General features: G+C 42.2%; 2 protein-coding genes across 2 annotated transcripts; one reads left to right on the forward strand and one right to left on the reverse strand.

Annotated features, from left to right (window-relative positions):
• Window positions 1-4,566: 4,566 nt before the first annotated feature.
• tmem216 (transmembrane protein 216) lies at window positions 4,567-6,146 on the reverse strand. Its single transcript, XM_067235273.1, has 4 exons — window positions 5,984-6,146; window positions 5,797-5,889; window positions 5,300-5,501; window positions 4,567-4,706 (listed from the first exon to the last, which is right to left on the reverse strand). The coding sequence occupies exons 1-4, from the start codon at window positions 5,997-5,999 to the stop codon at window positions 4,694-4,696; spliced, it is 324 nt and encodes a 107-aa protein (XP_067091374.1). The 5' UTR covers window positions 6,000-6,146; the 3' UTR covers window positions 4,567-4,693.
• A 2,518-nt stretch (window positions 6,147-8,664) lies between these two features.
• myrf (myelin regulatory factor) lies at window positions 8,665-26,198 on the forward strand. Its single transcript, XM_067234703.1, has 27 exons — window positions 8,665-8,710; window positions 16,439-16,529; window positions 16,640-16,897; window positions 17,822-17,883; window positions 19,032-19,254; window positions 19,616-19,716; window positions 19,906-20,020; window positions 20,661-20,856; window positions 20,957-21,033; window positions 21,132-21,242; window positions 21,412-21,511; window positions 22,325-22,525; window positions 22,745-22,853; window positions 23,052-23,161; window positions 23,244-23,404; window positions 23,565-23,637; window positions 23,742-23,824; window positions 23,988-24,056; window positions 24,180-24,263; window positions 24,517-24,581; window positions 24,779-24,865; window positions 24,942-25,172; window positions 25,341-25,431; window positions 25,552-25,614; window positions 25,728-25,833; window positions 25,939-26,013; window positions 26,109-26,198. Exons 1-27 carry the CDS (start codon window positions 8,665-8,667, stop codon window positions 26,196-26,198), a joined length of 3,078 nt encoding a protein of 1,025 aa, XP_067090804.1.
• The last annotated feature ends 1,658 nt before the right edge of the window (window positions 26,199-27,856 follow it).

Raw genomic sequence — 27,856 nt, forward strand, 5'->3', positions numbered from 1 at the left:
GTTTGTTGTTGACTATAAACATGTCATTTGTCCGTCATTCACTGCCACACAATTGTCATGGTGAGATGATTAGTACTACCCTGGAGTCGCACGTGGTTTGCTGAGGTGGATAACAGCCTTGCGTGACTCTCAACCTCATAAACATCTATGGTCACATTAATGTCTGTGGAAAGCTATGTAAGCATCCTGAGTCATGCAGCTATAAGAATGTAAGCAATCAATATGTAGTGATAAGATAATGATTATTTGGCAACTTTATTTTCTCTGACCGGTATTCAATATAGACTTTGACCCTTAACCACTGTAATTTTACATTAAAAGCTGTTAAATTAATGTATTTTTGTCAAAATAAAAGTCATAGTAGAGCATCCAAAATAAAGTTATGGTCATTTACAACCAACTAAACACTAATCACAACAATGGGGGAAGATTTCTAAAGATAGACCTAGTTAAAGAATCACATAAATGGTTTTACATTATTAAAAGCACTGTTTGTATATATATTATGTATATTGTGTATATATGTATAAGCATACAAATGTACAATAACCAAAGAAAAATGACAAAACAAGTTTACACAGGTGTCAGCCAGATTGTTTTTAGCACTTTATCATAATCTCTCTCTATAAAGTAACTGGAAAAACTGACAAGCCAGTTCTGAAGTCACCTCAAATGACACCAAAGTTCAGTCTGAGACTGTAGGGCTTAAATGTTTATACCCAGCTCTGAAGTACTGCATGCTCATTAGAAGCACTGTAGAAATCCTTTCACGTGTGTCCATTCTCAGGATTTCTTGGTGTTGTATTGACTTGGCAAATCTACATTTTCAATAAACATTCCCCTGATACCAGACCAACCTGCTCCAAAACATTGACACACCAAACACACACATGGACTGTACACACACCAACGCTTTTCTTGTACTGTTATTAATACTAATAGTACAGTTTAACTTTAGACTGTAGATAGACAGAAGTATATTTTCAGTATGTAAATGGTAAACCAAAGGCCATCTGAACTTAGTCCTGTTTTTATGAATACACATTTTATAATAGATAAAAGAGTTATTTGGTTCTGTATCAAATGTAGGCCTACCTCCATTCAGACTGCAATTGTGTATTTGTGTATATAGAATGGAAAGTAACCTATGTTTGTGAATCAGGGCATAATGGCCTGATTGCCTTTACTCGATACTAGGTCACATTTCACTGGTTGGGTCAAAATGTTATTGATTTACTCAGAAGTTGGTCTTATATGACCCACAGCTTTGCTTTTTGTGAACAACAAATCCAAATTATGTTAGGCTTTACTCGTTATTTTGAATTACTCACTTGTTATGAAATATGTTTGTCTTGTGCCACAAAATTGTGTTGCTTGCCAAAGTTAGCAAGTGTATGAAATATATACCCTGGCTATGAATATTGTGACAACTTATATGGTGCATAATGCTGATAAATTGGTTGTCAGTTGGCTGAGCGGTGAGGGAGTCGGGCTAGTAATCCGAAGGTTGCGAGTTCGATTCCCGGTCATGCCAACTGACGTTGTGTCCTTGGGCAAGGCACTTCACCCTACTTGCCTCGGGGGAATGTCCCTGTACTTACTGTAAGTCGCTCTGGATAAGAGCGTCTGCTAAATGACTAAATGTAAATGTAATGTAAATAAATGACACGTTAGGGGAGACTGAGGTTGGTTGGCACACTTTTCGCTGTCTGCTATATTTCTCTGGCATTATTCATGTTAGAATATTCTAACCAGCAGCAAATTAAATGTTATGGTCTAAGCTATAATTAAATATGTTTAAATGTACACAAATATTTTCTAAAATGTGGTGATTTGTGATTAAAGTCATGTAGTGTATTTGTGCCATTCAGCCCCATCAGGAGGTTGGTTGGTACACAATATGGGGTTGGTTGGCACAATGTTAAAATGCTATAGAAGCAATCAATAGAAACTATTTGAAAATGTAATAGTATATTTTAAACAATTAATCATTTAATAAAATGTTTTATGCAATACATTAGAAGGAATATATATTTTAATCCTAACCCTATCCCTAATCCTCAGGATTAGGCAACAAGAATGAAGACCGGAATGTTGACAACAATGTTCTTATTAGACAACATTTAAAGGGACAGTAACCACAACAGTAGTCTAACAGTATCCCTCCTAGTAGCCCCCCTCCCCCATTACACCTATAATACATGTGTTACCACTTTTTTATTAAATTCCTATATCTTCAAAATCACTGTGCCAACCAACCCCACTCAAATTTAACCCAACTTTGTGATGAAATGATGTTGGTCAGCTACCAACACTCTTTACAGACTTTCACATTTTAAATGAAAATGTAAATGATTCCTATGTCTATTAACTACACGTAACACATTTCCAATATATTTATCTGACACCATTTTAGAATACATTTTAGTCCACAGACCACTTTTTACTTTTGATACTATAAAAGTGAAATGTTTGTGACTTTCAGATGTTTTAACATAGTAGATGAGTGCAGGTCAAGAAAGCAAACATTTTGATGTTACAATTTTGTTTCTGTGACTTTCAAAAGAACCAAAAAAATGCTGTGTGCCAACCAATCCCTGTTGCCAACCAACTCCGGACACCCATACTGAAACACAATGTCAGTGATGTAATTCCCAAGATAAGTAAAAACATAAGGCAACAATTACCATGGCATAATGGGACAATGTTGTCAAAACCAACTGCCCCACTTGGCACATGGATAATAGTTCATCCTTGTGATACGCAAATAAGCATGAATTCAGATGGACGTAATCCTATATTGATAACCAGCCATTCAGCATTTACTGCACAACGCTGACCCAAATCTACCTTGTGAAATGCGTGCAAATAAAAAGACATAAAAATAAAAAACAACAAACACAACATCTACAACGCCGTTCAAAAGTGTTCATTCTTACCCAGCGCCGAACTCTACACCGGTGTTTTCTTAGTTTGGTGCTGGCAAGGTTACAAATGTTAAGTCCAACGAATTGACTGAAGAATCAATCTTCCATCTCACGTATCACTGTATGTTATTACTTAACTTTGACTCTAACCCTCCTAAATCAAAACAATCCTAATAAATGGGATTCAAATAGTTCCTGTTGATTTTATCGATTCTCTTAATCGCGCGTTCGGGAGACAAGACCAGGTGTGGGTGTAACATGTGACAGCACAGGCAACGTACACAGCCTGTAGAAAAGGGGAGAGGCAGAGGCAGTAGGAGAGTCTGCTCCTGCGACAATTTCCAAGTTTGTGAGGAATTCATCTTTTCAAAAGACACATTTTGCTGCTTTTCTTTTTCAGTGTTTCTTGATGCTATTAATAATAAATGTATGTTACACCAATTATTTGACCAATGACGGCAATAAGACATCTGACTAGACGACACATATCATCCTTTTTTTGTAAAATACACAAAATATCTCAAGAAAAACATCCTATAAAACTTTTCTATCTGTTGTATTACTGTGGGTGGCAACCATGAACTTTCAATTTACTAGCAATATTTTTAAGTCAACATTAGTCCACTTTGTAAATCAAGGGAGAGGCTGTTTCAATAGGGGAATGACAGGAGCAACAGTATAGAACACAGGCCTGGTTTTAATGTCCAAGACATTAGATCAAATAGTCCCTTTGGCCAATGAGCTTCCTGCTCCTAGCCAAATTCACATATACAAGGCATAGCCTACTCTCTGCCATGACATGGCACGTTATTGAAAAGTATTGTTCAGAGTGGCGGGTTTAGACAGATGCTGTCCTGTATCACCTAATCACATATCAGTCCATATACAAAAACAAACAACCCAGGGGGCATTTTTGTTCATGCTTGCTCACACACTGACTTAACCTGTGCTAGTGATGCAAGTGTACTTACAGGGATAGCTTGAATACAGGCACAGTGGATTTTAATGTGTTTAGTTAGTTACTTTGGAAACCTTGACTTTGGGCTGATCATTAACTGGACCTGTCACTGCTGAGAAATTCGTTGTTTAAAGAGAGCATTTTAGAGGGTAGCCGGGGAACATGAATAGTAAACAAAGAATAACTTCTGACACCATTTCACATCTGAAATGATCTGCCCGTTGATATAATAGTTGAGGGGTTATGCTTACCAACAAGCCCTTGAAAAACATGGTTAAATGGTGTATTTTGAGAAGATACAAACTTTGAATTTCACACCACCAATTCTAAAATTACTTTTACTTTTTAGAAAGTAAATTCATATACAATTTTACAATATCAAATCTCAGTTCCTACCATAGAAATTGCCACCGTCTCTGCCCTCTACTGGAGAAATTGTATTTTATTGTTAGACAGGCATCTGCTGTCTGTACACAGAAAGTCACAAAACAAACTTGTTCAAGTATAAAATATAAAAAGGACTCAATGTTTAATAGATCTTTCATGTTTACACTTAACTACAGTACTAAGGCATCCTCATTCTCCTGTTACTTACAGCTCAAACTTTTGTATCTTTTAATGTCACACATTTAGTAATATTGTATTCCTATCCTGTTCATTACCCTGAACATCTTCACTGATTTTCAGTCAAACACTGTTGTTGAAAAAATGACCTTCCATTGGGAACCATAGTGACAAGTGTCCTGGATGTGTCCATGGTAAAGAGTTGCTGTTATGCACACACAGAGTTGTCCTAGAAACAGCTCCCTCATGTATAGGCACTGCAAAACACAAATCAACATGGAGACACGGGTTAATGTTATACGTTTTAAATTTGAATTCACAAAACATGTTCAACAAGTCTTCTCGTCCCTGCCTAATTGAAAATTCGACTTTTCCGTGAGCCATCAGATATTTTTAGCAGATTTTTCTCTGAAGGAAAATTTGCAGGCATGACAGCATTGGTCCAGGTATACAGTAACTCTTTGATGAATGAAACCCAAATCAATTATTCAAACAAGCCCTGAAGAACCTGGGCTTATTCATTCATCAACAATGGAGAAAACAAAAGGGTTGTTCAATGCAGTCAGGCCAATCAGAACAAATGTAGACGAGACCAATTACTCGGACAACTCATGTCAATATATATCTTTTTTTGTTACAGTGTATGATAACATTCAAACATTATTCAACTAAAACCTATAAAAGTACAAGCACCCTAGTCTTTTGAGACCCAAGTCCTCAATACATCTGGACCATAAGATTGTAAATGTCCATATAGCCTAAATAATGAATGGGGATCACTATTTACAATGAAATATGATAGGAAAGGATATGATAAAGGATAGCTTTAGCTCTGGTTTGAGATTCTAACCTGGTGAAGCGGGCCAATGTGATGAAAGCCAGGAGTCCACCTAGCCCATACATACTAAGCAGCAAAGCATTGACTATGACGTCAGCTCGCAGCACGTAGGTTTGCCAGATCAAGAAGTAAACAGACAGCATGACTGTAGGCACAGTCAAAACCATGTTTATCCCGACATAGCCCTCCCTCTCCTGTAGGTTTCCCCTCATACCTGGACAAAGACAATTGACAACAACAAAAAAATTGGAGGCGGAGAAATTAAGTCATTTTCAAAGTAGTTGTAGGGCAATCTGTTCAAGGGTGTTAACTGTTTGAGATTGCATGGTTGCAGACAGGGGCGTAGCCAGAATAATATTTTTGGGTAGGCGTAGACAAATATGGACAGGCATCTTTACATTTTTTTTTTTACTTATTTACCTTGCGTTTTTGGGTAGGCCTTAGAACTACTAGAGCTACGCCCCTGCTTGCAGATCAGATAGGTGACAAGACCCCAGTCCCTGGCTCACCAGAGTACAAGCGGAGCATCTCCAGACCAGCCTTGAGGAAGAGTAGGCACACTTCTAGGGTGAGGTTGTCTCCTGGGTAGCTCAGGACACGGCCTGAAAGGAACAGGGACCAGTATATTGACAAAGGACAAGAAACTGGAGTAAAATAAGGTTGAAATTGTTACACATATAGACTGCAGGTTCTCACTTTTATAGATCAGCATGCCAAGTGTCGACAAGAAGTAGAAGACATAGTAGACTCCTGTTAGGTACAGTAGCAGCTGGAGAGGGGCAGATGAGAGCTACAGGGGCAGTTATTAAGGGATACCTGTTATGGTGTTTGACAGTGGCCACTGCTTTTGGTTTATAGTGTAGGTCCACAAGCAAGTAAGAAACTCTTTGCGTTGTAACTGTTCAGAATGTTTGAATCCCAAAGCATGCTGTAAAAGGATACCACAATAGCTGATTTGCCTGAAAAAGAAACAAATAGACATTCACCATGACTACAAGGATAAGAGATGTTCTATTTTACGTAGCCTCCCTCTTCTTTGCATATTTTCGCACACAGAGACATACAGATTGATAGAGTGGTCTGGATTGCAAGCTGTACCAACAGACGTCGACGCTAGCGAGATAACGCTAACTGATTCAGAAGTTTTGTCACTCATTTCGAATTTAGGTATATAGTTAGATAGTTCTGTGGTCAAACTGTTTGTAAGGTAGTTATGAAGATAGTCAGCTCTATATCCTTTTTTTATTCAAATGTACGTTCAACTAAATCCGTGTCTATGGCAACGCGTCCACCAACCTGGTCTGTTCATCGCCATCTTGATTGTCCTTCTTCGCCTCCTCTATACACGGTCATTAAACCCGATATCAGATATCGCCACATAGTGGATTGGAATAAGAACTACAGACCGAAAGCTCGAGCGCACAGTGCAAAGGCGCACAGGCAGGCAAACACACAGATGCACACGCTCACTTTCATATTACATACCAGGCCACAACGCACTGCATATTATCAAAAGATAACATTCTGAAGTTATCTTTTGGAATGTGGTATGTCATAAAAGCTTTAAGAGCAAAAACTAGGAGGAAAGTTAGGCTACACAGCTTAAGTCCATCGTTCTGTTGTCAGTCCTTTTGAGAATGCAAAACAAAAGAACAGAGAAAGGGATAGCCACAGTTTTATAATTTTCCGTTGTATTGCAATGTCAATCTAAATACCCACCTTAATTCACATTTCAAACAGAAGATATAGGCTACAGTAAATAGTTAAAGCCAATTTTGTCTTATAAGATGTTCGTGAAGTGTCTGTCTATCAACTCACTTATAAGCATAGGTCTATCGTGTTGTCTGTCGTTCCACAATAAAGGAACAGATATTATGGACATACAAAATACAAAATACCAAAATGAACCTCATGAACATGCCCAGCTGTTTCATTGTCACTTGCAGCCTCGATTTCTCTCTTTCTCTCGCTCTCTTGCCTGTGTCCTCGGAAACAATCTGCATAGTGTGGTTGAAATAACGGAGGCGTTGTTTGGGTTGAACAGAGGAAAAGAGGGGAAGACAGAGAAAGAGAGATGCTCCAGCTGTGGGGAGACAAGACAACAAAACAGCATCTCACACGCAGAGGGAGGGACAGGGGGAGGGTCGGGGGGGGGAGGTCAGAGGGGCTGCACACAGTGGCTTTGTTTGAGGGGGGTGGGTTGTAGCTGATAAGGATGAGAGAAATGGATCATCCTTTCCTCCCATGGGAGATGTTTACAAACCTTCTGGAGAGGTGCATGAGTGTTAGAACAACTGGAATTCAATAGACACACATGACCCTGTGTGTAAGTTAAATATGACTGAATGTGACACCAAGCACAGTTCCGGGGAGTTAAATTATCTACATGTCCCTCCTATTGTTAAACTTATACAATAAACCCGACTTATTCAAATGTGTGAATATCTATGGTCACTATTCAAAAGCAAAGTATAACTGACTCTCCAATGCAATCATAAATGGAATATGTTACAAACTGTCTTTACTGTACAAATTGCTTCTCATGCTAGAAAGAAAAACGATTGAATTGTTTGTGACAAAAAGTACGACTTTACCAGATACTACCAAGTAATAACGTCCTCACACAGCTTCTCAAGAGGCCAATCATTTAATGAATGTAGATGGCACGTGGGCCTAACAGCAGACGTTTTTTTTTTTGTAATACACATTTCTAAAGACAACTGATTTGGACCAGTGATTTCACTCTTAAAAAGCTGACGTGTTCACGGCGGGGTACATCTCCATCAGTGGAGGAGGTACACCTGTGCTGTCCCAACTCCTCTACTCCAAGTCCCCCGGAACACAATTTGTATGACTCAGTTGCGCGTACGTCCCATCAAAAAGGGAGAGGCGACGAAAGGAGGGAATTGGTAATAGTTAAGTCGTAATAGTCTTCCAACGAATTACTTAAGTTAAGAAACTGCGTTCAATTTAAAATATAATTAACCTCCAATACGAAATTGGATTATTAATTGATCGGAATAATGCTTGAATGGTTTTCGTACGATGTATTTGACTAAGTGTCATGATGTCAACATAACCTACCTGTTGGGTTTCAGCTAGTAAAATTGTTTTTCTAAAACACCTAACATAGGAGGCGTTTTGTTTCAACACTATTGTAGAGGACGGGAATAGTTAGCTCTAAATCGTGAAGCCTATTCAAAGGACAAGTGATCGCCGAGTAGGCTAGTGGATTTCCTTGAGATAATAATTGCACATAAGTCCAGCCACGGAGCCATTTGAATCCGGGATGTATCTGTGAGTATTTCCCCGATACGAAACTATTTCGTTCGGACAAGGGGAGACGTTCATGGATTTTTTAAGTGGGACCCGCTAGGATGGACGTGGTTGATGAAACTGAAGCGTTACAGAGATTTTTTGAAGGTAAGAAAAGTTCGTATTTCTTATCACACATTTTTACTAGGCCAATTTTATAACATTGGTAAAAGTGTGCGTTAAATACTGTTATGCGCCTGAATACACACCCTTCTCCCAGAGACTGTCAGTACATTTCAATGTTAGGAAAACGTTGTTTTCTTATGTTTAAGTATTATAGAAATTATTTCGATACGTTCTTCATTATTTACAAATCACAAAATACCGGTAGGCATACTAGAGGTTGTCAATTCTGTGAATGTTCAAAAGTAATTTTGACATTCATAATTGTTTCAAAAAATGTTCTCCCTATTTGCCAACAACCATTTCATCTGCTCTCAATTGCATTTGAAAGTTGTCTTGCCATTCAAGAGTTGTAGAAGCCTGGGTTAGATTACTGTGATTTACTACTCTGGACCACAGGTGGCTAGCAGCATGGATAACCACTCCAGGATCTCTGTCCATTTCTCTGTGCATGATAAGTTTATTGTTATTAAGGCATTTGACCTCTGGCCTTGATAGGACTAACAGGCTATTGGTCTGTGTTTCAGTTACACTGGGGTCACAGAAAGTTGGGGTCCCTGAAAGAATTTCTTAAATGCTGATAAAAACAAAACGAGCGAAAAGGAGATAGGTTAACGGGTAACATGGAGCAAAAGTGATGGTGATGAGTAGCAGAGGTTGGATGATGGAGTGACTGAGTATTCTTGCATGAATAAGAGAGTGGAGGGAAAGAAGGGGGCAGGGACAGGAATGCAAGTCAAGATAAATGGTGTGTTGTAAGGGCTATGTAGAGGTACAAGGGAGAAAGAAAAAACCTGAACCATTACAATTTTGTATTGTCCCCATACATCGGCAGTAGTGTGCATAGGTCGGACACTATTTGTGGTTGGACATCAATTGTGGTGGGTTACACAGTTTGTCACCTTTGTGTGTGTGTGTTTGTGTGTATGTATGTGTGTGTGTGTGTGTGTATGTGAACAAGTGTTCAAGTGATGGATGTAGTGAATTGGACTGTCTTGACATACCAACAGTGATGGTCTTCTTCTCTGTTTCGTCTTAAACAACCTCCAGAAAACTGTTGCTCCACAGCCGAGGCTAGTTGTGATGGTGCACGCCTGAGCTGCCATTAAAACCGATTGTTGTGGAACAAAAAAAACAAGGCAGTGCCACTAACATTTACCGATTTATATCACCAAATCATTCCCGTTCCCATTATTTAGTGCTTTGTTGTGACTTTGGATGTCAAGTGTTTAGGCAAAGTCAAGAGCACATAAAGACTGACATTGCGGCCTGCGTGGAAAAAAAATGACCTGTGGTGAGACTTAACACTTTGGTATCGTATACACAAACTGTTGACTTGAATATACACAGCAGTCCATGCCTGTCAAGTGTTCTGTTCCACTCTGACAAGAATTTAGAGTGTTTACATTCTTCCTTTGGGAGTGAGAGAGATGTTCTTTCTTTGGCTTTATTTCAGCCACTCTGCCCGGACTACAACCAAGTTCGGAGACTGGCAAACGAGACAGGAGCAGTTGGTTTAGGTACTGATGTGTGCTGTTTGTTGGCGATGGATGCACCATCCACACTTTTATTTTTGGCAGGTTTCCTTTGGTTCTTCTGAGTCCAGGAATCAGTGTCTTGATGCGCTTGTTTGTGTTTGTCTTGTGTCATCCCACCTTCATGTTTCCCATCATGGTGTCATGCTTCCTTCAAACCTACATATATTATTTGTTTGGGACCTCGTACTAAAAAAAGCTACCGGAAAAGTTGACCTAGATGGTCACCTATGTCCTACCACAGTCTCTGCCGGTAGGGATGGGATGCCTTACATGAACTCAGAGCTGCTCTCTTGGTTGAGAAACACTGTACATCATCAGTCAAACACCTCTCGACAAGATCACTTAGCTTAAGGTACAGTTCAGAGAACATGTATTGGCTTACTTTTCCCTAAATCCAATGTTGTAAAATATTCTGGAAAACAATTACGGAAACTCATCTAGGTTTCACATTTTGAGCAGCACCATTGTGCTTCTTGCCTGGGACACACGTGCACATAAAACAGTGTCATGTATTGCACTGGCTAACAGTAGTTTGCAAGGATTAGTGAAATATATGTACACTCACGCTAATGCACGGTGAACATTCTTGGCATACCCTTTAGTGGCCGTTAAAACACAAAGAGGTGAGACTGGTGTTTTTCTCCGGGTCTTTCCCCGTCCCTGGGCGCTCTCTCTCTCTGAGTCCATTAGAGTGACAGTGTGCAGACAGGGCGAGGGGGAGAGATAGCACAGACACTCTGGGTGGAGGGAGCCTGGGCAGCGGAGAGAAACACAGCAAGCCCTGGAAAACATGACCTCTCCCTTTCTCACTTGCGTCCTCACACACGCACATGCACACTCACTCACTCACTCACTCACTCACTCACTCACTACACACACACTCGTTCATTCACTCACTCACTCACACACACACACACACACACACACACACACACACACACAGACACACAGACACACACACATGCCTGCTCAAACACGCACCAGGCCAAAATGCACTGCCTGATTATCATTACGATAGTGGCACATATCTGTCATTAGCATTGTTTTGAGAGAGACTCCGTGCTTTAAGGATGGAGTTTCCTCTTTTCAGCATCCATTCACAGGCATTTGCATCGGTGTATTTCATTGTCACAATGTCATCTGACCAAAGAGAGTTGAAACTTTGTCGAAAGCTTCATGTATGAATATTCATAATAGGCAGAGGTACATGAGCCAGCACCACAGTAGGACTGAATGACCTACACCACCCTTCAGAACGACCTACACCACCCTTCAGAATGACCTACACCACCCTTCAGAATGACCTACACCACCCTTCAGAACGACCTACACCACCCTTCAGAATGACCTACACCACCCTTCAGAATGACCTACACCACCACCCTTCAGAATGACCTACACCACCCTTCAGAACGACCTACACCACCCTTCAGAACGGCCTACACCACCCTTCAGAATGACCTACACCACCCTTCAGAACGACCTACACCACCACCCTTCAGAATGACCTACACCACCCTTCAGAACGACTTACACCACCCTTCAGAACGACCTACACCACCCTTCAGAATGACCTACACCACCCTTCAGAACGACCTACACCACCCTTCAGTTGAGGTGGCTGAGGGACCCCACCCACACGATGAGTAACGCTAACCCTGAAACGTTCAATGACTAAACAGGGCATAAACCGATACATCATCTTCATTATAACATCAGCTTGATCACTGCTGACTGCAGACGGTACTTTGCTGATTTCATGTGGACCTTTACTGTCTCCCACACGTCAGCTCATGCAACTGGATTGAGCCTTTTTATGATAACAACAGATCTTCTGTGAGTTTCTGTAAACTCCCGGTTAAGTCCCACTGTACTCCCAGTGTGTGCTAGTGGATAGGAGATCTTTATTCCAGGCGGGGAGGGGGAGACGCTCTGATGAGGAGGGGGGGGAGTTTGGTTTAGACACATGATTTACAGCTGTAACAGTGTATTGCTGTTACGGGAATGCATTGTTTTTGACCAGCCAGGCTTACGACGCTGCTCACAACGTGTTTTATTTTTCATCGTTCCGCCCTGCTCCCATCAGCACCTCATAATCCCTAGCTCACAAACGTTGTTTGTTGTTCTGTATAAGGATGTTGGAATTTACACGGCAATGTCCTATATGGCAACTGATGTGTCTTATGTAAAGTTCTTGTTGCCCTTGTTCTGTGGAGCAGTCATTTGATCAGCGGGTTCTAGGTTATTCAGGGATCTCATGTAACCAAGTCAAGATTAAATAGGTCACATCAGAGTTTCCTTCACTAATAGTAGGGTACTCACTCTAGATATTTTAGGTTTGAGTTGCTTGATATTGTTGCTCGGCCACTACTTTGTGGCTCACATACGTATACTCTCAGTTGAAGTAATGTCAAAAACACTTTTTTCTCCTCTATAAATAATAATATTGGATGTTGATTTCTCAAAAACAGTGTTCTTCTTACGGTAGGTCTTTACACATGTAGGCCACAGGTGATGCCTACGTTTATTCATCAGTTATTCCGTCCCCTCCTCGTTCTCTTTCTTTCCCTCCTTCAACCTCCTTTTCTGGACTGCTCCCTCTCTCTCCCTCTTTCCCAACCTCTCCCCGTGTCCCAGTCCCAGCCCCATCACTCCCTATAATCTCCTGAGCTCGGTCTCTCGGTGAGGCCAGTGCTGGTGGGCGACAAGGCTGTGTGAGGTAGCCTGGTACAGCCCTGTCTCATGACTGGGGAATAATCCCCATTACAACACATACACACACACACACAACTCCACACACGCTCACACGCACACCTGCTTGCACATACACAAACACACCGATCCGTAACCCCTACCGGCAATTCTCAGGTCCAAAGAAGAAAAGCATTACGGCCACAGTAGGGAAACATGTGAAAATTAGAGAGGGAATTGCTCTTCTCATCTTCTGGTTCAGGTACACCTACCTCCAGGACTTCAACATGCTGTGGCTACGTGCAGGTACTCTGTTCTGCTGTCAGCTGTCCAGTTCTTCTTCTTCCTAGATGTTTTTGTGCTCCGTATTTAACGTCTGATTTCGTGATGTCATTTCAAAGGAATTCTTCACACACATTCAAAGGATCGTTAAACGTCTTAGTATATCTCTCACTGTATCATTTTCTATATCATATGTTAAAGTTTGTAGTTGTACAATTTGGAGACATGGGATAACAAAGTAAGTCATGAATACCTTGACCTCATATTGCCACTTAAATTCATTTTTGTTGTATACTTAGTCTTTGCGTGTGTGTGTGGACCTGTCTGCTGCTAATGGGTCTCCATGTGTGAAAGGCTTTGTGTGCACCAAATAGTTGCCAGAGGAAATAGATAGCATGCCAGTGTGTATGTAGTAACAACTGAGCAATTCAAATGGGATTCAAATAAACAGATTATCGGTTTGTCCTACTAAAACTTACACGCAGTAGTGAACCTAATTTTCTATTTTTTATAGTTTACGTACGTGTAGTAGTAATAGATGAATAGAGACCTAGAGTCACTGAGAATTGGGCCTTAAAGGTAGCTAGCTTACCCACAGTCTTCTTAGACATCTGGTATAGCTTCTGGTCCAAAGCCCATAAGTGGCAAGAAGCATCGTTGTCCTTTTAAAGATGTTTTTATAAAGTAAGTTAAATAGTATAACATAAAAAAATCTTTATTTTGGCATTGTGATGTTTTGTAGTTGCAACAACATTATTGTCATGTTGTGATTGTATGTGTCTGTGTCGGTGTACTGTATGTGCTTTCGTTCACACCTAAGTGCATGCTGGGTCATATTTACCATTTGATAATTATATGGACTTTGTCCTATCACACAAAGTCACAAAGTGGCACTGTGAGTGTGATTAATTATTAATACACCTTCATACACACACGCAAATGCACACTTGCCCGCACACACACACACACACACACACAAAATAAACAGTTGATTCCATATTTTTTTGGGCAGCATTGGTATGTACTGTATAGTCATAAACAGATCCTTAATTGATAATAAATATATATCCTATGCTGTTCTCCTATGCTTAGCAAGGGCATTGGTAACTGGAACAAATGAAAGAATCATATGTGTGTGTGTGGGGGTGGGGAAATGTACAAATATTGGATTTGTGAACAACAATGATACCCATTAGATATACTGATATGAGTCAAACCATGATTAATGAGCATTCTGTCATACACGATCCTCTGTGTGTGTTCATCTTAGGTTATTACACTGCAGACAACTCAGGCATTGAGATGGTGGCATAACACAATCTCGCGCCCTCACCCCCTCTGCCCCCCTCACCCCTCAGTCCCTAATCTCTCAAAAGAGCAGTCTGTATTGGAGTTGGCCTGACAATCATTGTACTGTTCCCTGACGGACACAGCTGGACAGAGCAAGGCATAGGGAACAGGGATATTTACACATCCCAATACAAAGCAATTCAAACTCATATAGCTGTTAAAGTTATTCACGTTCTACACTTACTGCAGTTTAATTCATAATTAAACGACAGTCTTTTTTGTTCATAAGTATGGTTTTCCTTCCTTGCAACCTGCTTCTGTTTCCTTCAGTCTCTTTATTTCTCCTTCTATCTCCCACCCGCCTCCCCCCTCCTATTCTCTCTATATCTCCTCCTCTTCTCTCTCTGTCTTTCTCCTTCGATCTCTTACTTCCCCTCTATCCTTATCAGTCCTGCCAACCTTAATTTACTGCCTATTTGGGTGGGGTGCCGGTGCACATCTGGTCCTTATTTAAGGAGAAGCCATCCTTCTCCTCTCCTCTTGGCTCTGGCATGTGTTCACAAACCTTGGCTTGGCCAATGTTGTCTGCCTACTAGCAAGTATAGTGACCCTTGGAGCCTAGAATTATTTTGGAGGACATAGGCTCACAAGAAAGAGGACTTTTGGGAATAAGAGAGATTGTGGGCAAAGAAGGAAAATAAACAGAAACTTGATTGATTGATTGATAGTTTTTAAGCCACTGATTGCTACTTTTGTGATAACCTCAGCTGCATGCTGTTATTGCATTAAAATAATTTCCTACAGAAGTTTATATAATATATAGTTCAACTATATGACAGAAAAAGTTACATTGAAACATTTGAAGGTTGTGATCACTATGATGGACAAAGTTGCCAACCAGTTGACTTTCCAAGCAGGAACATTAAAGAAAATAACAGGCAGAGAGACGGCGGAAATCCAGGTCGTAATTTCATGGACATTTTCATTTGGAATTTCAAAACGTAGAGCAAAGTTACAGAGATGAGAGAGAAAAAGAGAGTTTTTCCAACACTAACACTGGAATTCTTGGCATTCCGAACTGAGTAGCTGCTTAATCTATCAAAGAGCAGGGAGAGGTTGGAGCCTGAGTCTGGGGGTAACTTGCCCACCCACTGTATACCTCTTCCTGACCTCCTACCTAACCCTCCCCACACCCCCACCCAGCTCAAACCCCCCCCCTGCTCCATCCCCACCTCTTCTCTCTCACACCCACTCTGGTAAACCCCCCATCTGCTCCATCCCTACGAATAAAAAACATGCTATCATGCAGCGTACCTTAAATGTGATTTTCTAGATAAAAAAATGCACCCCTAGTTAACCGTTTAGTTGAATGTGTCCTACATGTTAGTATTTCTGGAGCTTACAGGGGTCATGTGTTGGGGATTGTGGGAGCTTTGCCTGAGAAGGGGTGATGTTGGCCCAGGGGTGGAGAGCACAGAGGAAGGGGGATTACTGATTTCAAAGAACAGACATAGAATCAGAGTTGCAGCCAAAATCATGAACAATGTAAAGATTCACATGTTCAACACAGTTTTATTGCAATAGTTGACAATGATGTCAATGATAATGACTCAGATCGCTTCCTGTAAAGTCAAACTTTCCCACATTGATTGACATTGTGTCACAATGTTCAAATTCAGGCTAGTTTTTTACCAAACATTATGTATACTAGCCAAATGGCTCATTAAAGATGATTTTTGGATGAAACCGACAAAACGGACATTATCCAATATTGCCAGATAAAGTTATCCAACAGCAAACCAATACAACATGTGTCTTTGTTGAAATGAGAGCAGCTGTTATCAGAGTCGAAACGCTGAGTGTGGCTCCCACTTCCCCTCTACCCTCCTGGCCCCCTCTATCTCTATCTCAGGTCATGATATTACCAGCTCTCTGGAGCCAGCTAACATCGACACCAGTATTCTGGAGGAGTACATCAGCAAGGAGGACGACAGCACTGACATGTGAGTAGTTCCTCGAAAAACCCACATACCATAACCTTAATCAGAACATGTTACTTCACCCTTATCCAAGTGATGTGTGCCAGTAACATTCTGCCTCTGTCTATGCCCAGCTGTTTTTCAGAGGTCCACAGCGCCCCAGTACCGAATTACTCATCCCCCCAGGCCGGAGTGTCCACATCTGGGGGGCTGGTGTGTGGCGTGAGCCCCCCCATCCCATTGCGCCAGGGAGCCCCTCCGCCTGGACCCACTCCCTGTCAGACCCCCTATCCCCCTCCTCCACCCCTGGGCCTGCTCCGACACAACTACCCCTGCCTGGGCCAGCAGCAGGGGCACGTCAAGCCAGAGCACAGGGGCCACTACGCCCCCGGGTGAGCAGGGTGCAGGGATGAAGGGAGATCCCCAGAGGGCTGGGGAGGATCTGGGGATCTTATACACTGACTGATGTGGAGATATGGAGAAGAGTGTGTGTGTGTGTGTGTGTGTGTGTGTGTGTGTGTGTGTGTGTGTGTGTGTGTGTGTGTGTGTGTGTGTGTGTGTGTGTGTGTGTGTGTGTGTGTGTGTGTGTGGATGTTCATCAGGCTATCCTGTATGGTACAAATATATTGCTAGGTACTTTATGTGATACAGTACAAGCATTTAGTTTGAATGAACCAATCATAATTTTTATACAGGTTTTTAAACAGGGATTGGATAAGGCTCTTTAATGATGTGATAGTTATTATTTGTCACACAACAAGCATGATACACACCCAGGTCTGTGCTCAGGTCCGTGAAGCAATCAGAACTTGATTAAACAGTGCCTGATCAAATAAACACTGGCTGACTGAAGAGAGGGAGATTAATAGCAGCTACCAGACTCAAGTTACAAGAAGCACCAACAGATAAAACCTGTAATGGACTATTACATTTGCTGAGTAAGAATACATACAAATATGAATGCATTTATATTTATCCACATGGAGAAGGAAACAAGTAAGAAATAACTTTAACTCGTTTTATGTCTATTTATGTCTTTATTTATTATAATTATTAATGTAATAATAATGTATTAGTTTAGCAGACTTTTGTTTTGAGTGGCATGCAGTACAGGTTTTTTTTTTTGAACCTGTGACCCCTTGATCTGCAGTCAAACACTCTAAATACTTCTACTCAGTGGTTAGAGCATCTTACTATTAGTATTAATAATAATAGTAGTAGTTGCTTTAGCAGTGGTAGTAGTAGTAAAAGTAGTATTGCTATGTGCAGCCAGAAAAGATGTGCAGAATGTAACCAAAGCCACTGTGTTGTTCCAGGACACTACCTGAGTCTCCTCCAGACTCCAGCTCAGAGCCCTATTCTCCCCAGCAAGTGAATGGTAAGTCACCCAGCCCGTCATGAGCCCACAGCGAGAGAGCGCAAGCGAGACAGAGCGAAAGAGAGGGAGAGAGCTAGAGGACGAGAGAGAGAGAGCTAGAGAGTAAGGGAGAAAGAGAGAGTAGGGGAGAGAGAGAGAGAGAGAGAGAGAGAGAGAGAGAGAGAGAGAGAGAGCATGACTAACAGTAATGAGTAATAACATCTGAGGTTGTTGGAACTTGCAAGACTGAAGAGTCAGACAGAGATTAAGTCGGGGAGGCTGTAAATTGGAGGAAAGGGTGACAGATATGATGTGGATGTACATGACATAATCATGGAGCTTTGAGGGAAGGAGGGGGTCGGAACAGACTTTCAGATGCAGTATCCTCAAACAGGTACGTGTGCTCTTGACTTCATGACGTCCATCCATCCATCCATTCTGCTCTCTGCTTTGTAGAAATCAATAGATGTTACACATTTCTTTCCAATTGAAGAGAGAATGGTAGGAAAAGCAAGGTTAATATGTAAACCAATCAATACGTTCTGTACAGTGTACATAGGAAGTAGGACCAGTTATTTATTAAGCACAAGTTCCTTAAATGTTCCTGTGCGCTGATTCAAATTTGAAAAAAGCTTAAACAGCTGCGAAAACCTCTTAATGTTTTCTATAAACGTTGACAAAAAGAGGTTTTGTGATCCTATGTCTCAGCAGTCCAATACAGTGTGTATCCACACACACATTTAGTCATTTTAGCAGACGCTCTTATCCAGAGCAACTTACAGTAAGTACAGGGACATTCCCCCGAGGCAAGTAGGGTGAAGTGCCTTGCCCAAGGACACAACGTCAGTTGGCATGACCGGGAATCGAACTGGCGACCTTCGGATTACTAGCCCGATTCCCTCACCGCTCAGCCACCTGACTCTCTCACACAATGTCCTGTCACCTACACACCTGTGTTGGTCTTAAGGTGTGTAATATTCTTAACTGATTGGCCTTCATCCAGTTTCAAACAATGAAAAGTACCATTAGCTAAGGGTGGAGGAAACTGAACAGATTGTGTACAGTACCAGACATTTGATAGCATGGTGAATAGCTACTAGTAATAGAAAATGTAAAGTGTAAAACCCAAACACGATGAAGCCATGAATCTATACCTTCCTCTCTTCCAGACACGCACATGCTCAGGACCATGACGCCAGAAAACATGTGTCACATGACTCCCCCGCCACCCCTCCCCCCCCACGGGCACTATCCCAGCATGCACCGGGACATGTACCTGAAGCCAGAGCCCATGATATCGCAGTACCCCATTGGCCCAGCCACGAGTGGGAGTGGCGACATGCAGCAGAGTCAGATGCTTCACCAGCTACTGCAGCACCCTCCAGGCCAGGAGTGAGTGATGGAGGGAGGGAGGGAGGGAGGGAGAGAGGGAAGGAGGGAGGGAGGGACCTTGGGGATGGGAAGTATAAATAACGGAATGTCTTGATGAGAAGAACGTGTGTGCCTCAAAGAAGTGTATGTATGTGTCTGTGGGTATGTGTGTGTGTGTGGGGGGGTAATCCAAAACCATGTCATACAAAAATACTCAGATTCTTTCTGAACTACTGTCTCAGGGTTTGTCTTCACTTGGATCTAAACATCTCCATGTAAATGTTTTTCTCCTGTTGTGTGCGTGTGTGTGTGTGTGTGTACACACTCTTTTTAATTTCCATGTTCGACTGCGTGTTCGTGCGGTGTGTTCGCACATGTGCAGTGGCATCCCAGCCCACCAGGCCAAGAAGAGGAAGCACTCAGACTCTCCCAACAGCACCCTCAATGCCCAAATCCTCACAGGTATCATCAAACAAGAACCAGGTAGGCAGGAATCTGTCTGTCTTGATCTCTCTTGGACACACGCTGTCTCAGTTCACACTAACTCTCACACTCTCACTACCACCTGAGACTTTCATGAGTCATGAATTATGCGCATTCTCATTGGAATGAGGTCTTCTAACCCCATCTTTTCAATGAGTTTGTGATACTCTGTATCCCTTTTTGGTGCAGGCCTGATGCAGGATGCAGAAAACAGCTACCTTGATCCCAACTACCAGTGTATAAAATGGCAGCCCCACCAGCAGAACAAGTGGACTCCTCTGTATGACTGCAACTGCAAAGAACTGTGGGTGTTGGTGTAACCAGATGAACTCCATTGATAATTCATATAGTTTTTTGGCGGCGTTGTGTGAAAAAAGCATTGTTAGAACTCTGACCACGCAGAGAGAAACAAGGGAGGGTAAAGATTTATAACGGGGTTGAGAGTATAGAATGATAAAAAGGCAGGAGAGAGGGAAGAGATGAGTTGTAGAGGTCCAGGAATTCCTGCGAGGTGAGCTCTGCGGAGGAGTGACTGGTTTTCAGGGTTTCGGTTAAGAAAGAGGGTGAGGGGAGGGGGGCGGACGAGAACACCTACCTTTGCACATTGCTATGCCAAACGGAGAAATATGAGTTGTAAGGTCAATAGGATAGGAGAGATTCCAACAAGCTGCGAAACATTGTATTGTAATTTTGGCTTTGTTAACGAGCCTGGCTCTCACAGTCCAAATCAGAGAAACATTATGAACTAGGTGAAGAATCTTTGACGTATTTTTTCCAGAGGATTTCATAAATTCGGCCTTGTGAGCTTTAATGTGGTCTGGGGATGCACTGTGGCTGGGGTACAAGCTCCCTCTAGTGTTTCATAGTGTAAATAAAGATCCTGCTTTTGCTTTGGATTCACATTTACTGTCCAATCCCTCTACCCCCTTCTCCCTGCCATGAAGCCCGATGCCCACCTATCGCGTTGATGCCGACAAGGGCTTTAACTTCTCCCTGGCGGATGATGCCTTCGTCTGCCAGAAGAAGAACCATTTCCAGGTCACAGTGTACATTGGCATGCTGGGTGACCCCAAGTACATCAAGACCAGCGATGGCTTACAGCCAATCGACTGCTTCTTTCTCAAACTCAACGGAGTCAAGGTGAGGGAGGAGAAGTTGAGTGACACTGTCAACGATTGACTATAACAGACTATATCAGCAGGGGTTGAGCTGACTGGAACCTGTTCTTCCTTCCTTTCAGCTGGAGGCCATGAACCAGTCCATCAACGTGGAGCAGTCTCAGTCTGACCGCAGCAAGAGGCCTTTCAAGCCTGTGCTGTGAGTCAGAGTCAATGGGGTGTCAGTAATGTCACGTGTATGACTGTACAAACACATATATGATATATGGGGGGTGTCTGGCTCGTGTTTTTTTTCAGGGTGACTGTGCCACCAGAACAAGTAACCAAGGTAACGGTAGGACGGTTACACTTTAGTGAGACCACGGCCAATAACATGAGGAAGAAGGGCAAGCCCAACCCTGACCAGAGGTACGGTATGGTGGCCTAAAACACCCAAACGCATAGTTCTGTTCACTGATGAATATACAGTTGAACAACAACAGCTTGAAAGTGTTTTGTGTGCATATGTGTGTGCTGTCTGCATGTGTGTGTGTGTGTGTGTGTGTGTGTGTGTGTATGTGTGTGTGTGTGTCATCAGGTACTTCATGCTGGTGGTGGCGCTGCAGGCTCAGTCCCACAGTCAGAGCTTCACGGTGGCAGCTCAGGTGTCCGAGAGGATCATCGTCAGGGTAACCTCTGTCAGTCTGGCCGTGTCTGTCTGACCGTCCTCCTCCAATGATTGCCTTTCTCATTGTGACATCATGTGTCTTTCATCTGTCATGGTCTATGTCTCTAAAGGTCCTCTCTCGAGTTCATCCTGTGTTCATTTGTCAGGATGCTTCATCTGTCCATCACTGTGTATCATTACAATCAATTGTTTTGACTGTAAACTTTAATATACAAAAGTATTTTGGATATACAGAAAATATATGTTTTTAGGAGCTTCTTTATCTGGTCAGTTTAAAGAAATATGGTAAAATGACAATTCACTTACCTTGAATATGTGACATGAAATGCAGAATCCCTTGACTGAATATTAATTCACGTTATAGTTTATATGTTTTGTAGCTGCCCTAAATACATAATAACATTATTATTACTAATTATATTCATGGTTACTCATGTAATTATTGGTTGTAAAAACTCAGACCTACCGTGTCGGCATTAATATGAAAGGCATCAATGATTAAATAATCAATACTTCTGTGCTTTATCACTAGATGAAATGCAAATCCACATTCGCACATTGTTTAGCTCTATTTAGTTGCAGTTCAATAATTTCAGAAAAATAAATCTAATACTTTTGGTAGCCAACTCCCATATTAATCTCACAAATGTATTCAAAACAGCCTAGTTTCAGTTTTCGAATTAAATAAAAGATAAATAAAAGTTTGGTCCAAGTTGAATGAACTGCAACCAAACTGTTCCTATGTTGTAGCTCTCCATTCAGTCACTGTCGTCAGTCCATCTGAATGTCTCTCTGTGTCTCTGCACCCATCTCTCCCCTCCAGGCGTCTAACCCAGGCCAGTTTGAGAGTGACAGTGAGGTCCTGTGGCAGCGTGGTCAGCTGCCAGACTCTGTCTACCATCACGGCCGGGTGGGCATCAATACTGATCGTCCAGATGAGGCTATGGTCATCCACGGCAACCTCAAAGTTATGGGTTCCCTGGTGCACCCTTCTGACATCCGGGCCAAAGAGAACGTCCAGGAGGTGTGTTTGTGTGTGTGTGTGTTTTCTCTCTGTTTTGTGTTGTCATGAATCATAGAGTTTGCATGTTTGTCATGTCTGACCAACATTTTCAGTATCGCATAAAACCGCATATAGTTCAGTAATATGATCATTGATCATTGATTCATTCATTTCCTGGCCTTTCATGACCCTTCCCCTACACCTGCATGCGTGTCATTGTGTGTCATCCTTTGTGTGTAGGTGGACACCACTGACAATTTGAAACGGATCTCTCAGATGAGGCTGGTTCATTATCATTACAAGCCAGAGTTTGCAGCCAGCGTCGGCATAGAGAACACTGCAGAGACTGGTAACTTAAACGATAACAGAGTTGTTACTGACTGTACAGCCAATCATAGGTTCCCATCTTACCATTCATGCGTGATCTGTCTTACAGAGATCCTTTCATTGTTTGTTTCTCCATATCGAGGTGTTTCTATGTTTTATTACTGTTGTGGATGTAGACAACCTTCCTGGAGATCTTGTATGACCTATTTCCTGTCTCCAGGAGTGATAGCCCAGGAGGTTCAACAGATCCTCCCCGAGGCAGTGAAGGAGGGTGGGGACGTGGTCTTCGCCAACGGAGAGACCATCCCCAAGCTGCTGGTGGTCAACAAGGTAACATATCCCTCGTTGAGTGCCTGAAAATGCAGCACATGTTGGGTGCGGGACCTGACAGCCGGGCCTCCTCTGCTTCTAGGATCGTATCTTCATGGAGAACGTGGGGGCTGTGAAGGAGCTGTGTAAGCTCACAGACAACCTGGAGACCCGCATAGACGAGCTGGAGCGCTGGAGCCGCAAGCTGGCTAAGCTTCGCCGCCTGGACAGCATGAAGAGTACTGTGAGCGGAGGGACCGTCAGGTGAGAGGAGGAGGGGGATGGAGGGATGACATGAAGGACGGAGGAGAGAGGGAGGCGGGTTGGAAAGACCCAGAGGTTAGACGGGGAGAAGAGGGGGCATGAAAAGAAAAGAAAAGAAAAGTTAATCACACAATTGACTTGACTTTCTTGTCTTTTGCAGCCAATCAGGAAGTCAGTTTAGCCGGACAGGAAGCGGACCACTGAAGAAGAAGATGGTTAAACCAGACAGCAAGGTCTGGGTCTCAGACCTGTAACACCGCGGAGCGCTCGGAATACATGTAGCCTTGCTGTGTTGTATAGAGTGTGTTTGATCACTGTGTTTTTGGTGTGGTTGCAGAGCCCTTCTCCAGAGCAAGGTTGCATCAGCCACAGGTTCATGCAGGGCACTATCCTGGCACTGGTTATCGTGATGGCCTTCAGGTTAGAGTGGGTCAGGACGAGGGGGAAAAGCAACAAGAATCAGAAACAGTATCTTGTCTTAAAGTGCTTTAAAAATACATTGCTCAATGCGAAATGGCAGGTACATTATGGTTGATTAAGGGAAAGGAATCGCTAGAGATGCTCTCTTTGTGTTTGTCCTCAGTGTGATTTCCATGTCCATACTGTACGTGTTGACCCTGCACCACAGAGGGGAAGTCACTGAGAAAGACGGGTATATGCTCATCTAAACATACACACACACAACTGGACTCTTCTACTGTTTTCTATATTGTCTTTGTGATCTTCACTTGTCTACTTTTTGTTTCCTTTCTCTCTTTCTCCTTGTCTACTGTAGCTTTGTATCCTCCTGTTCTCTCTACATTTCCTGGATGCCTATCTTCACTGCTACTGTCACTCTCTGTCCCCCGGTCTGTCCGTGGTAGGCTTGCTCTAGGTTTTTCCGCGGTTCTCTTCGCATTTTCAGTTTCATGATCTTTCAGTCTTTCTTATCTGTGATTGAAGGATTTGTTATTAAGGTGTTTCTGTTTCTGTGGCTCAAATAAGGTCATGACTCATCTCAGCATTGAAGAATTGGGCTAGTTGTTGGTACATGTTAAATATTAATGCTCATCATGTGCATCACTGTCTGTCTGAAACTGTATGTTTCTCTCACTGAATTCTCTGGTTCTCAGGTCCAGAGCTGCATTGGGATCCTCTCATGAGAGTTCTTACGAGTCCACAACCTTCAGTCCACAAGGTCCGAGGACATTTTACTGTCACATAATTGTTGCATGTTTGGATAACAAACCATTTTTGTGAGGGGATATTTGTAATACAGCTAGTAATTGAGCTACATATGTCCAAAAGAGCCCTGGCTCTCCATGTTTCTTGATGAGTATTTATCTCTGTACCTGTTCTGTCCAGACACAGTCCCTTCCTCTCCTTCCCTGTCAGATCATGGGGCCTGTTGCCCACCCACAACTGCCACAAACAACCAATCAGCTACAGTTCTGTCCCCAAGTAACAACCAATCCACATCAGGTCAGTCACTCGTCTAATAAGATGGTTAACTATTGTGAGACATCCATGACGCATTACTTACTTATCTCTGCTCCAGATCTGGGCAGCATGATCCCTACATCCGGAACCATTAACAAGAAGGCCAAGTCCCGCTTGATGGATAAAGATGGTCGCAACAGGAACCGTCTGAGTCACACCTCGACTCCTCTGTACCTGGCCAAGGCTAAGAGACCTTCCCCCTCCGACCTGGGGGGAGCGGGGGCCACCAACCACCTGCCCCGGGGGCAGCAGCCCCCCCCGCGCAGACAACGCAGCACACACACAGCAGGTGACTGGACATGCAGAGACGTGCCATCACACCCTGTAACATAACAACACCTTCCAGACTTTTTCTAGCTTGATTATGGTCATCGCCATGGGTCCTTTGTATATTACGTGTAAATGAATACTCGTAACAAATGCTCAAAATTCATCACGCATTCTGCCACTTTCACAGGGGAGAGCTTTACTCCTTCTCTTGATCTGCACATCTTGGAAAACAACCAACAGATAACAATGCAGGCCTGTCAGTCTCCTGGAAGATGCAGGTGTGGATTTATTTCATTTTTATTTTATTTGTTGCACACCACTGTGTTACCTAATGTATTAGTCCGGCCTTATGTTGTACATGTACATTCCTATAAAATGTACATATGTTTTGTTTCCAGCTACATTATATCACTTCTTGGAAACAAAAACTCTTCTTTGTCACAAATAACTCTTCACATGAGGTGAGTAGTATACATGGAATCTACTCCAGTAAAAGGGTCTGGATGCACACATGGAAACCTCAATCATCCTCATGTTCAGTTGCAATGAAAGTCTCACAAACTTACATCTGCAGGTCCAGTGACAGCGTGTGGGTGCGTCAGTGTGGGGCCACTAAAGGCCGCTTGTGTCCTGACCACAGCGAAACAGAACTGTATGGTGGACAGAGGAAATCTTCCAAGGTAAATTGAATTAACTGCCAGAACAAATATTCAATTATTACTGTAAATGTGTACCAGGATGAGTAGAGCTAGATTGCTTTACTGATGTATTTTCTCTCTTCAAAGGGGACAGACCACCTGTGGTCAGTACCAGTGCTCACCTTCCAGGACGTCACCTATCACTTCCGTGTCTCTCAGTCTGTGAGTAAACCTCTCTCTTTTCACTTGAAAAGGATCTTAAGCGCATTTCTCAAAAGGGTGAACTTTGAATGACCTCTCCTGTTTGGGCTTTACAGAGTGAAATGAGCTGTGTCACAGAGGGGGAGAGTGAAGCTGCGACGTCATATTCCGACTACCATTTTCTCATCAAGAGCAGCTGTGTATGAGATGGGCGCATGTGGAACACAGTAGCGTGTTCTGTTCCTACTGACCAGGGCCCAAACACAACCCTTTTTCTCCTCTACAGCTCCTCCACATCCCTTCTCAGAAGGGGGGCAGAAAAAGTTGTTAAGGCTCTCTTGAACTTCATTTTTAAATAGGAACACATATATATACAGCTCTTCGTGAACATCTCTTTCTATAACTGGGTTCATTGTATCCTCGCTCTATGGGTCTTGTTCATTTTATAGCACTGTCACTGAACATGGCTTGCTTGGATGCCAGTGGAAGTCATTGAAAATGACTGATGATCTATCTTACTGCTATTGTAAACAAATAATGTCCTGTGCCTTATAACTCACTGTAATGCTGATCCCAGTATGTTTGCCATGTATAACACAAACCATTACTAGATTTTTTGTAAAGTTTTATTTGTTGGGATTTTTTATTAGAGTTGGGAATGAACACAGGTTAAGGAATAGTGTAGCAATGTCCATTCTACATTATTACAATACATTATCCATACATTTAACTTTTGATCTCTACACTGTAACTATTCATTATTGACTGTAAACAGTCACTTTGGATTCAACATTTTATACACTGGAAATTGTCTCAGTTTCTATTGAAAGTTAATTATAGGTCATTGACTTATCTCAGTTTTGCACACAGTCCAGTGTATAATAGAGAACAGTGTGTACCAGGCTGCTGTAATCTATGTCAAACTGATTTACTCGCTGTCTTCAACATTCATTATGGGGGCCACTCTTTGTGGGAGTGACCAACCCTATATAAATTGTAACACAAACAGACTTGTGTGACTGCCAAACCACAAAGCAGAGATTTCAAAGGCTACATCAGTGTAAACGTATCTAAAATGCAGCAGCCATTATAGGAGGCCGCCATTTTGAATACATTAAATCTTAGTAGTGAATCCACTTAAATTCAGACTCAGTGGCTGGTCATATAAGACTGAATGTTTACTCAAATGACTGGAAATCATGTGTAAACACTGGATATAACACTGGATGCTCTCAGATGCTGCCCACTGAGTTGCTCATGTTTAACACTGACTATATTTCAAGAACACTGGAGATTTAGTTAATAAACTGTATCTTGTCCATATGTTACTTAACAAAAGCAAAAGTGTACTGTATGTGTACATCATAAACATGTCAAGTGTCCAGTCATTCCTTTCCAAAAGTCCAAAGTATATCATCTCAAGGCCAAGGCAACACATGGACTTTAATTCTGTTCATCTAACTTGTGCAGGCATCTGTTTTGGGACCTGGTCTTATGTACTTATGGGTTTAAGCCATGCACAAACTTCTGGCTCATACACTCTGGAATTTTAGCCTTACTATTTGTTGCCTTGAATCCTTTAACTCTCCTTTTGGACACCTCTACAAAGTACATGCAGACTGCACACTTTCCCAACCACATGTTTAACATTTTCACAGGAAAATACTGTATTTTTTGTCTGTACTTCAACTTATTTCCCTTTCTTCGCTATCCACAGTCATCTTCCATATGTTCCATAATTTGGGATAATTTAGTATTTTTACAAATTGCATTATTATGAAGTGATAGAGGAACATTTGTCATGATGTTTTTTGATTATTATTATTATGCCCCTTTTTGCATTCAGAATGCAAATTACTTACTT

This window comes from Osmerus mordax, chromosome 4 (assembly GCF_038355195.1).
Source record: "Osmerus mordax isolate fOsmMor3 chromosome 4, fOsmMor3.pri, whole genome shotgun sequence".
Classification (NCBI taxonomy): Eukaryota; Metazoa; Chordata; class Actinopteri; order Osmeriformes; family Osmeridae; genus Osmerus; species Osmerus mordax.